Source organism: Morus notabilis, unplaced genomic scaffold, assembly GCF_000414095.1.
Source record: "Morus notabilis unplaced genomic scaffold, ASM41409v2 Scaffold124, whole genome shotgun sequence".
Taxonomy (NCBI): domain Eukaryota; kingdom Viridiplantae; phylum Streptophyta; class Magnoliopsida; order Rosales; family Moraceae; genus Morus; species Morus notabilis.
This window is the reverse complement of record NW_010361697.1, coordinates 579,260-592,237: the sequence shown is the minus strand read 5'-3', so window position 1 is coordinate 592,237 and position 12,978 is coordinate 579,260. Positions and strand designations below refer to the sequence as shown.

The window sequence follows — 12,978 nt, the reverse complement described above, 5'->3', positions numbered from 1 at the left end:
CACAATGATGTGAGTTATTGCACCAGAATCTATCTACCACGTGTATCTAAGTGCTGAAGTTAAATTAACCTCATAATAAACCAAATGAAGAAACATACCTTTCTTAGCACGTCATGCATGGTAGTTGGTGCAATGCTTCTTCTTATGCCCTTCAGCTCCACAGAAGAAATAACCAGTACCTGTCGGTTGATCTAATTTCTTTTGATGTTTCTTTTGAGGTGTCGTGTATGCATCTTCCTTCTACCTTTTATTTCCCTTGTCCTTGTTCTTAGAGGTTAAGGTCAAATGAACACTCTCTGCCTTATCTTGCTTCAGCCTTTTCTCTTTCTAAACACAGTGTGAGATGAGCTCGTTTAGAGACCAAGTCTCTTTCTAACAGTTGTAGCTCACCTTAAATTGCCTAAACTATGTTGGAAGAGATATCAGAACCAGATGCACTAGCAAATCCTCTGAGAGTTCTAGCTTAAATACTTTTAACCTGTAAGCAAGATAAAACATCTCCATGATGTACTTCCTAATATTGCCTTTGCTTTTGTACCTCATTGAAATTAGGCTTGTCAAGTGCGTACCTATTTCAACCCTTTCGTTCTTGATAAACCTCTTTTCAATGTCTGGAAGGAACTCCTTAGCCGTAGTAATCTTTTCAGACATTATGCTCCTAAATGCTTCCGGAATGGCATTCTTTATGATCATCATACACATGCGATTTGATTTCTCTCACCTTTCCATATCCCTCTTTTCATCAGAGGTACTCTTATCCGTAAGAGGTGCTGGAGAATCAACCCTTAACGCTAGGTCGAGATCTATGACTCTGAGAACTATCAAAAGGTTCTCTCGCCATAGCTTGAAGTTAGTGCCATTTAGCATATGAATAGAGTTAATGTTGGCAGTTATATTAGTATGAGTGTTTGTAGCTAAATCTAGATAACAACAAACAAACAAATCAAGCTCACGTAAGTCTCAAAATAAAAAATAGACATAAAATTCTAATGAAGGTAAACCTCATATCAAGATTCCAGTCACTCCATTAATAATTTGTCTTTGGACAAAAATATTAACTTGTAAGTGATATCTTGGTGTTGTAATCAAACACTAATAATAAGAACATGTCGAACAATAAATCTTCCTTTAGGCCAACTTATTGTTCACTTGTAAAATTGAATAATCATCATGCATTTATTACCATAAGTGCCCATGCAATTCTGTTAAATATCGTCATTCCTTTAGGCCGGTCAATATTCACATAAGTTGCATGCACACAACCGTTTATATTTCAAAATAAATTAATGTCCACAATAGTGGTCACTTTTGTGACATGTTGTTTTAATTAATTCATCTTAAAATATATATAAAAACATACCAATATTCAAATTTAAAATTTCACCAAAATTAACCAAAAAAAGGAGGTCAAAGTCAGCTGTTGACTTGGTCAATGATGGACTGGGTCGGGTCAACAAAACTCAGATCCTGAACCCGCCCTTTTAGCTTCTTTGTGTCACTGGCCCAACTGGGCATGTGTCATCCCAAAAGGCCCGAAGGCCTTAAATTTTTTTTTTATTATTGTAGCTGCGAGCTAAAGCCCGCAGCTACCTCTTCAGCTACATGCCCAATTGGGCCCGTGGTTTTTTCCTTATAGCTCTGGGCTGAAGCCTAGAGTCTGCAACCTTAGGGGCCGCAACATTCTGTAGCAACCCTGAAGCTTGCGGCCGTTGACAGGCAGCTGTTTGTACATCCGCGGCTCTTCGTCGCGGGCGCATCAGGCCGCATTGGTTTTTCCATAGTGTCAGCGGCTGCAGAGGCTGCCCCCGACCACAGTACTAATTTTTTTTCTTTTTCTTTGGCGGTCCCACCGCGGCCTCACGGTCGCGTCCGGATATCACTGTGTCGGCGGCAGAAAGGTTGTCACCGGTCCTCTTTTCTTTTCTTTTTTTAACCGAAAAGAAAAAAAAATAGAATACATCCACCAAAAAAACATCTAAAAATTATTCTCAATGATTCAACATGCAAAGGCTCTGATACTACTTGATAAAAAATATCTTTAGAGTTAAAACATCTCTCAAAATCTAGGAAATATTCATGTTGGATCACCAAGAATCAACATATTAATAAGCGAAATGTACCTGAATCCATGATAATAAATTACTCTGCGTGCGGTTTGTGTTTCATATCAGCACGTTTTTTTAGAGAAACATTTAATTTTCTCTCTTCTCTCTCTCTCTGATGATGGGATGTCAGAAAAGAATATAATGATATGTGCGATTTGGGACCATAACCATTATATATAGATAACTTTCCCGTTATCTTTTGATATTTTTATTTTAGTCCAACATAAAAATAGAAATTACCCTTAAGTCTCTACACATTAAAGACTAACACCCTATTAGATACATTAAAGCTCAAATTACCCAAATCTTAGCAGATCATTTTTAAACAGACTTAACCTTATATGACAATTTACAATAGATAATTATATAAGTCAAATGTTGAATTAAGGATCCAACAGAACCTACACACAGGGTTTATTATAGAGCCCCACTTATAATATCTTTTGTGAGGTTATGTGCACACCAATTGAAAAAGTGAACGTTGGATTCCTTTTTATGCCTTAGTTTTTGTTATATCGATCGATCTTCGTATTTTTATCCGATCTATAGTTGCAATAGTTGCTTCAGTTGAAAAAAAAAAAAACATATATATATATATATATATATATTAGGAATTATCTCTAATTTGATACTAAATTAGAGCGGCACATATATATATTTTTTAAAAATATATATATTTTCTTTTAAAATATTTATAATGTGAAAGACACTTATAATTTATTTAAACACATGTATATATATATATATATTTTAAAAATATATATATATATATATATTAACAGAAAAATATACATATTAAAATATATATATATATATATATATGTGCCGCCGATTTGAGACTTTACTTATATTATTTAACGTATAAACTACTATATATCTGTGACTCTAGCGCTATAGCCTGTGACAACTTTGATGGCTATATAGAATACAATTGACTGTTACTTTTTCATTTTGTTAATTTAATTGTCAGAATCTAATAACAGCCATTTCATGAAAATGAAGAATGTCTTATTCACGTGGTATTAAATATATATTCATGTGATCACATGAAATATTAGAGCTAGATAGTACCTTTAAAATAAACTTATATCTCTGAATCATTCATAAATACCCCCAAAAGAATTCTAATAATATAATTGAAAAAACAGCCTAGTTTAATGGCATATTGCTTAATCGCTCAGCTTATACAGTAAGATTTGAAGTGGGAAAAAATATTAAGTTTTATATTATATTCTATATGTTTCATAACATCGATATAAATATATATAGGATTCAGATATACATAAACGACCAATCCACAACTTGATTAGAAAATCATACAACACTTGAAAGTCGATATATTTATAGCTGAAAAATAAAAGTCAAAATAATTTAAATAATAAAGGAGAGAGACCTGCGAGATGTGAACTACGAAAAGGATTAAAAAAGGGTGCATTACGTGTACAAAAACATTCAATATTGAGGAGCTGACGTGGAGCATATAACCATGCAACGAACTAGGAGCAAAGGACAAAATAAGAAAAAAAAAAACAAAAATTCAACTGATGCAACTTGGAACCACCCTAACCGCATACAAATTGGGGTCACCTTTTAATTTTAGGGTTGTGACTTGGGTTGACTTAGAGATCTGAAGGATTTGTCTTTTGGTCACCCGTGGTAGAAAATAGAATATTTTAAAGGCCAGATCATTCGAGGAATTCGATAGGAAAGAGAGACACCTTTTGAACTTTTCAAAAAGAATATTACTTGAGTTATTAAGTGGATATTTGGTTCATAAATTCAGAATTATAATTTAAAATTATTATTAATTTATGTATATTTTTTATGAGAGAAAATATTATAGTGAATCACGAATCATGATTCAAATCATAGCATGAATAGACCAACCAAACGCATTTTAACTCTAATTCTAATTCTACATTAACTCTGATTTTAATTCTTGTACTAATTTATGAGTAGTCATTTTATTTATCGATAAGTGTTTGAAAGGTTTCTAATTAGTGAATAATAAAAAGTTGCATCTATTAATAAAAAAAGGATATTTACCGTTTTATACCTTGTGTTTTTGGTTTATTTAAAAATTATATTTTTAATTTTTAATCTCATCAAATATATACTTTTAAATTAAATTTAATACTAAAATTTATAGTTTTCTACAATCAATCCTCGATTTTAACTTTTAGAATACCTAAAATATCCTTAAATAAAAACATAAAAAAGGGAAAAAAACTTTAAACTCACAATTTTGATCTCTAAAATATGTAAAATACCATTCAAATGGGTTTTTTTGTGTTATTAATTTTTAATTATCATAATATTAGAAAGTTTTAGTATTTTTTCCCCTTTTTTTAAGGATAGTTTAGTCATTTTAAAAGTCAAAATCAATTATTGACCGAGAAAATGTATAGATTTGTATATTAAATCTAATTTGAAGATATACATTTGATCAGATAAAAAACTGAAGGTATAGGGTGCGTTTGGAATCCGTTCTAAAATGATTTTTTTTCTGTATAAAAATGGAAATGAAAACATTTTCATTCTCAGGTAAGAATCATTTCTGAAAATGTGTTTGGTAATTTATTCAGAAATTGTTTTCAGCATAAGAAAAAACTGAAAATGCATTTGGTTTTACATTTTTGAAAACATGTAATAGTATTTGAAATAATATATTAAATAATTAATAAACTCCCCAATCAATACATTAATAATTAATATAATATATACGACACAAATCCAATAAAACGAGACTTGCCAAGTCCCCATATACTCCAGCCACAGATTCCCAAGATGACAAACGACACAAACAAAGACCTTTCGCAACCTCATTCCTCTTGTTCTCCTCCTGCCACTGTCACAGCTCCTCTCCCTCGCCCACTTCCCCCTCTCCCTCCTCCGCTCCTCTACCGTCACCGACAACCCATCCTTCCTCTCCACCACATCCGTCCTCCTTGACAGCTCCACCAGCCGCCACATGTCTTACTCTCTTTTTCTCTCCCAAATCCGCTCCCTCTCCCTCTCCCTCCTTCGCTCCTCCGCCGCAGCCGACCACCCATCCTTCCTCTCCACCACATCCGTCCTCATCGACAGCTCCACCGGCCGCCGCATGTCCTACTCTCTTTTTCTCTGCCAAATTCGTTCCCTCGCCCTCTCTCTCCTCCGCTCTCTTTCTATCTCTAAACACCACTCCACCACTGCCTTTCTCCTCTGCCCCACTGAGAATGATATGGGGAGAGGGAGGAGGCTGATGCCTTGCACGATTCCACCGACAACCCAGCCCTTAGAACAATGGAGACCAGAGATGAGGGAGACCGTCGAAGAGGGGGAGTAGAGGAAAGAAAGTTAAAATGAAAATGGGAAAATGAGACCAAGGAAGAGATTGACACGGAAAAAAATGAAAATGAGAAAATGAAAACAAACTTAAATCGTTTTCAGAATTTCTGCATTTTTGGGAGAGGGTCAGAAAACATTTTCATTTTTATTTTTTGTACGATGCGGCACCAAATAATGTCCTTAAACTATTTTCGTTTTTTGGTCCTCGAAAAAACGTGAAAAACATTTTTGAAAACGGAAACAAACACACCCATAGATTTTAAATAAACCTAAAACACATTGTATGAAAATATAAATATCCCATGAAAGAATGATAACTTATAACTAGTACAATAACTTAGATTAGAGTTTATGTCCTTAGTCGTATTCTATAAAAAAAAAATCCAAACAATATATGTGTAATCAATATGTATCTTATTATTAGTCAAAACAAAAGATCATTGATATTTTATTAGTACCATTGCTATCTTATAAACATAAATTAATTACTTGGTTTTTTTCTAATATTGATGGGCTCTCACCTAATCTTACAACTAATAACGCCAAGCAATTAGAAATGGCTAAGTCCAAAGATAAAGCATGCACTTCAAGTGTGTGTGTATATGGTCTATATATATATATATATATATATATATATATATGGGTCCATCTAAATTCAATTGGAAGTTGGTTGGTTGCTTCTGTAACCCTATAGGGAAACTTCATTTAATATATCTTATGATTTTACATGCATACGCACGTTTCAAAAAGCATATTATATATGTATGTAAACTACAATTATGTAAAACAAAAACTTAGAGGTCAACAGCTGTAATGCATGCATGGATAAGCTTTTTTCTTTTTCGTTAGATCGGAATTTCTCTTATCACATGCACAATGTAAGTGGAGAGCCCCATGGTCAATGTTGTTTTCCTTTCGGATTCAGATTTTTTTTTTTTTTTTTGTGGGTCCAATTTTAATGTAGTCTCATTTTCTCCACTAATTAGTGCTTCCAACATACATCCCACATCGTGACCCTGTGTTAATCTTTCAAATTAATATACTCGGTAACTAATTTCTTAAATTGATGTAGAAAATGAGATAGACAAAAATTTCTATTCTTTTCTTTCTTACATTTTAGCTTTTGTTAATTTATTTTTAGGCGCATTTATGGTGAAAAATGCTAGTTTGTCGATCCATTAACAGAAACTATTTTTTGACTTTTGAATTAGTTTTTTAACATTTTGAGCTGAGATAGGAGCATTCTTGTATTGCATGTTGTGAATTTTTAATAAGAGATCAAATTGTTAAAACTAATTTAATAATTAAAAACAACAATTCTTATCGCGGTAGAACAAAAATGCATGTCTTATCACGAAGGTTGCATTTCATTTTCTGTTTTTTCTAGCAAGGTTTATTGTTATTAGGTATATATCGATCAATTTTCAGCTGAAAATGTTATGAATATAGTGATTTTTAGCAGAATATTAGGTTTGGCCGCTTGGCTTCCACACATACATGTGTGTGTAAGAATCAGACTATAAGCTGACATGGCAAACTCTATATTATTATGATCTACACACTAATATTATAATTAAACTTCACTATATATATGCATAGCATTTGCTTCCACATGGCACCATTTAGCACGTATATATTACTTATTGGTACCTCATAAGAGTGTGTGTATATATGCATATACATATATATATATATATATATATATATATATATTGTGTGGTATTAAATATTGAACCAATTGAATGATCGATACTCAACTAGAACCCACCAAAATGTCAACTAGCTAGCTAGCTAGAATATAGCTAGCTAGCTAGAATATAGAAGGTAGACTATGACTAGTATTTAGCTAGGTTTGAAAATGCATATTTAAGCTATAAGCCATGCTAGGATAGGTATAATATTTTTAATTATAGAGTTGAGGATCTAATTATCTACAGTACGGAGAATGATTAAGTTAAAGAATTCTTTCATTCTGATTCGGCTATATTCATTCCTTTTTCCCCTTTTGCCCATGGCCTTAATATACAAAAGTTTTAACTTTACAAGATGGGAAAGGAGATAAATATAGGTTTAGATTTTTACCACTTAATTTTTATTTTTGATTAATATTATTTTAGTTAAATAATTATATCAATTAAAAATATATTAATTAAAAGTAAGAGATAAATATTTAAATGTATGCACTCTAAAAGTAAATTCAGTAATTTTCTCTTACAAAAGGATTTTTTTATTTAGGGGAAGGACACACGCAAGAATGATTCAAAGTATAATCAATCTAACTTATTTCAAAACAAGACGATAATACCCTTTAAATCCTTTGAGAGACATAAAAATTTTATGCTGAATGCTATTGTATATGAAATATCAATTTGCTTTAAGCATAAAAGAAGAACCAAATCTACTTTGGTTCTGAGTGGATTACATATCTAATTGAGTAATTACGTATACAATTAGGGGTATCATTTTAAAAGACAAGCATATCCTGATTCGACATAATCTAACAAATGTCGAATAATTAACTATCAAAACAGCCAGTCAAAAACGGTGTGTGAAAAAATGAATGGCCGTAAATGTGATATGACTCAAACTTTATCAACTCTATATCTAGACAAGATCAAGAATAATATTGTTTATTTGGATGTACTTACCAGATCACTTATATAGTGGCAAAGCACTATATATTATACAGACATGCGTACACATTAATTACATTTACTAGATGAGTGTTTTAGCTTTAATACGTAATGTCAGATTAAATTAATGGCTCTTACAATATTTTGAGTTTTTTTTTTTTAAATACAATCGATTGGGTTAAATGGCGGCTGTTACAATCGCTAAATTATATATAGTCCTATAGTAGAACTTTACGATCTTTTTTTTTTTTTTTTTTTGTTATTAGAGTGTAAGTATAGTATATACTTTAGATCTCATCACCAAACCAAGTAAACTATAAAGCAAGAAATTTCTTCATTAGCATTTCTACAACTATATTAACATATATAAGAACTGATTTCCCTAGAAAGTAACACTTGGGCTGTGTTAGGGTGTCAGGACACGATTTATGTGCGTTTGGAGCAAGGATCCGTGCCATGATTTGGATCATAGTTCGTGGTTCGCTACAGTTTTTCTCTCACAAAAAACACACCTAAACCGAGAATAATTCTGAATCATTATTCTAAATTTATAAACCAAACATCCCCAACTTGATACATTATTTATACGCATCGTGCCGATACGTAAGTCCCTATATATTGACCAATACCCTTATACGCCGTGGCATGCCTTATATGCTAATTATAATCCGCCATTGAACTAATTATCAATTTTAATATTAGTTTTTATTATTTGATCTTTTAAGACAAAAATTCAAATACAAATAAGAAAAATAATATGGGAGTTCTTAAAAATAACACTAGATCAAACAATTAATACAAAGAATTGAACATTTTTTCATCATTACATCTCAAGTGATTCAATATTTTATATTCTTTGTCCTTTTGAACAAAAGTGTATATAATTGCCAAGTGTTGTATTGTCTTTGTGTGTTATGTTGATTCGTGCTTGGCACAACGTGTTTAACGCTTAAAGCTTAGCACGACCATGCAATTAGATTAGCATGCCGTGTCATGCTTGATTGTGTGTTGTGAGGAAAATAGAAAGGAAGGGAGAACGTTATTAATATTATTATTATGTTCCGCATGTATTCTTCTCTACACATTTAAAGAGAACAAATTTTAAAGGATTTGAAATCCTTTACTCAATTCATTTCCTGCTCATTTCTCTCCCATCAGACAACCGTAAGTCTCAAATCTTTTCACTAATTCCCCCTTTCCTCTTCTATTTTTCCCTCCTACCAAACTAAATACCTACTAAAAGTAGAATTATCTAAGGGTCTATTTAGTTCACTGATTTGAGTTTTTAATTCGAGTTAAGATGTGACTTTATGTGAGAATTTTTTACTGTAGCTAAAAAGTTAGATGTGACTGTTTCTGAGAGCTTTTTACTGTAACAAAACTCGAATCGGTGAAATGAACGGGGCCTAAAACACTTAATAATAGGTTTGTAATATCAAATGGTCATATATATTATACTCCTATAGTGAGTATAGTCCGCAAATCTCTTGACACAATTTAGAAAATTTTGATTACAAAAGTATCCACCCCCAGTAATAGAATTTAAAAACAAACAAAAGAAAATCTACTTCCTTTCCACCAGGATCAAAATAGAAACACAGCTGGGCTGGGAATTGAAATGAATAAAAATTGTTTTGAGACCAAAGAAATTAGGAAAGTTAGGCTGAGCTGCATGCCAAAAGTCAGCCACTTCATCCTACCATATTCAAATATTTCAATATCATTATTTTTGCGTTTATTACATGTTTTCAAATTTCAGTAATATTAATGCAAGGAAAGAGAGATCAAAGAAAACCCCACCACCAAAAGAGTTGGTCCTAGGAAAGAGGACAAAGCAATATTACAGTTGAACCCACAAAAAAAAAAAAAAAAAAAAAAAAAAAAGAGTTTTTGAGTGGAAATGGTAATCTTGTCCCTACCAGCCCGTGAGCTGACTGAATTAATCCTTGTCAACGGTTTCAAAATAGCCAGTTCTCCGGATTCACAAAACCGATCCCGGTTTTCTCAAAAACTTGCCACTGTTTTTATTAAAACCCCTTAATAACTTTCCACTATATATATCCCCCTCCACAGAAACCTTTTTCTCAACTATCCCCCAACTTGCTCATTTTCATTCCCTTTAAATTCTCCACAATCCCTTTTATTATTCTTTTCTTTAAGGTAAAGTATATCAGAACAACAACAACAACAACAACATGAAATATCTTTCCCTTCTTCTTTTGTCTATCAAAAGCTTTAATTTGACTTATGCCGTACAACAACTTGTTGAATAGTTACATATGTATATATATATATAATTTCATTTCATGTTTTTCTTGCTTCTTTCGCAGGTTTGATTTCCATGTCTCCAACAATGGTAATGACTACTCGTGATTTTGAAAGCCAGGTGCCAGCCTCCCCCTACCAGAAAGGAGTACAACACTTGTACGAAAGGGGCGTGAGTAAAGTACCTGACAAGTACATTTTGCCTCTTCAAGATCGACCCAACAATGTTAATGTTGCACTCAAAAATGAAGCAAGAATCGCCAAGAGTACTAACAATAATCTAAAGCTGCCCATCATAGATTTTGCCGAGTTGCAAAGCCCCAATAGGAGGCCACAAGTCCTCGAGTCCTTAGCCAATGCTTGTGAACAATATGGATTCTTTCAGGTATATATATCCCGTTTATTTCCCGATTTTGAACACAATTCAAATCTTTTTATAAGTAGATAAACATATAACTCACACACTACACTCATCAATGTTTGAACCCTGGTCAGACACCCATACACGGCCTGTTTATTTCGCAGTTTTGAACACGATTCAAACAGTTTTAGTACGGTATTTTTCTCACAAAAATTTAAATTTTTACACCTATTTTAGTGATTTTGATCCTAATATCTTGGAGACTTATCGATGAAAATTGCGATCTTGTGTTAATGAAGTTGGTAAACCACGGCATTCCAAGTGATGTGATAGGCAACATGATAGACGTGAGCACAAGGTTTTTCGAGCTTCCATTTGAGGAGAGAGCAAAATACATGTCCTCGGATATGAAATCGCCTGTCAGATATGGAACAAGCTTCAACCAAAACAAGGACAAGGTCTTTTGTTGGAGGGACTTTCTCAAGCTAATTTGCAATCCCAGCTTGTCGGATGTCCTTTCTCATTGGCCTTCTTCTCCCGTGGACTTTAGGTGAGGGAGACTTATTAATTTATTGGTTCACCTCTAAATATTTATTTATTTATTTTTATTTATTTATTTTTTATTTCCATCCATCTTCTTGGAAGCCTGTTATTAGATATTGTGACCTCCAAATTAATGGCTGTCCTATGCTTGTGGGGATTAGCTAGCTAGCTAGTAGCTAGTTTTACTTCTACTTTTTTTTTTTTAATATTTAAGATCAATTAAACATATATATATATATAGTCAATAGTATTGAATGGTTTCTTATTTATCTTCATGCAATTGGTCATGAGAACGCGTTAGTTGTAGGTATACTTACTTTGAGTTACCTATAAGCTTTTTGTTTAAAGAGTCTTGAAAAATGCACAGATTAGGACTTTTGCTTTTTATTTTTAATTCATAACCTTTTTAGTTAAATAATTATATTAACAAAATGGTATTTATCAAGAATAAAGGGTAAAGATCTAGGCTCATACACTCTTAAAAAGTAAATTCTCCATTTTCTTTTTTTTTAAATATTAAAGATCTTTTTAATTATTTAGTACACTATTTTTGTGTCCAATAATTAAATTTCATTACAATTCCTGATAAATATTGGATTGGTTTCAAACAATTTGCTTGTTTTTATTCTGGTCAATGATTGGAGGACTTTATTTAATTGCTTTATTTTATTCTTAAACAGGAATTTGGCAGCTACCTACGCAAAAGAGACCAAATACTTGTTCCTAATGTTAATGGAGGCCATTGTGGATAGCTTGTTAGGGATTAATGTAGGAACCACAAAGGAACACAAGAAGACAAAAGATCAGGAATTGGAAGAAGACAAAAACAATAATAATAATAATAATAATAATAATAATAATAATAATTCCAATAACAATATTATGAAGAAATTCCAAGATGGAAGCCAGCTAATGGTTGTCAATTGCTATCCACCTTGTCCCCAACCTGATCTAACCCTAGGCATGCCTCCTCACTCCGACTATGGATTCCTCACTCTTCTCCTCCAAGACCAAGTTGAAGGTCTTCAAATTCAGTTCCAAGACAAGTGGGTCACCGTCGAACCGATCCCGGGTTCTTTCGTCATAAACGTCGGCGACCACCTTGAGGTAATTAATTAGTACTAAATTTAAACTTACAATTAATTCACTACTAATGTAACACTTAATTATGGTATACATCATATTATTATGTAATGTGTATTATAAGCTTTTTATGTAGTTGACTTTGGTTTTCTTGGAATTGGTGAACAGATATTTAGCAATGGGAGATACAAGAGTGTGTTACATAGGGTTCTAGTGAACTCAATGAGAGCTAGGATTTCAATTGCTTCGTTGCATAGTCTTTCCTTTGATTGCATGGTTTCGCCGTGGTCTAAACTCATCGATGAAACGAATCCAAGGCGTTACAAGGACACAGATTTTGCAAGCTTCTTGGAGTACATATCTTCCTGTGAGCCTAAGAGGAAAAACTTCCTAGAGACTAGGAAATTGACTTGAGGCAGTAGTGTGGAAAATAGAAATATTGGGGGAGAGTGGTGGAAAAAAAAAAAAAAAAAAAAAAAAAAAAAAAAAAAAAAAAAAAAAACAGGCAAGTGGAACGTTGACCTTTATAGTACAAAAAATGTAACAATTATTAATTAGTTGTGGGGTTATTTTTTAATGAGTCAAAGACTCTCTCAAGTCTAAAACCTCAGCTGCTCCCTAATACCTTGTTCTTACTTCTTAAAACGATAGCTTTGAC

General features: G+C 32.6%; 1 protein-coding gene across 1 annotated transcript; it reads left to right on the top strand.

Annotated features, from left to right (window-relative positions):
* Positions 1-10,164: 10,164 nt before the first annotated feature.
* On the top strand, positions 10,165-12,762 carry LOC21405424 (protein DMR6-LIKE OXYGENASE 1). The gene is made up of 5 exons (XM_010100545.2): positions 10,165-10,228; positions 10,399-10,718; positions 10,994-11,244; positions 11,918-12,344; positions 12,489-12,762. Exons 2-5 carry the CDS (start codon positions 10,410-10,412, stop codon positions 12,732-12,734), a joined length of 1,233 nt encoding a protein of 410 aa, XP_010098847.1. The 5' UTR covers positions 10,165-10,228; positions 10,399-10,409; the 3' UTR covers positions 12,735-12,762.
* The last annotated feature ends 216 nt before the right edge of the window (positions 12,763-12,978 follow it).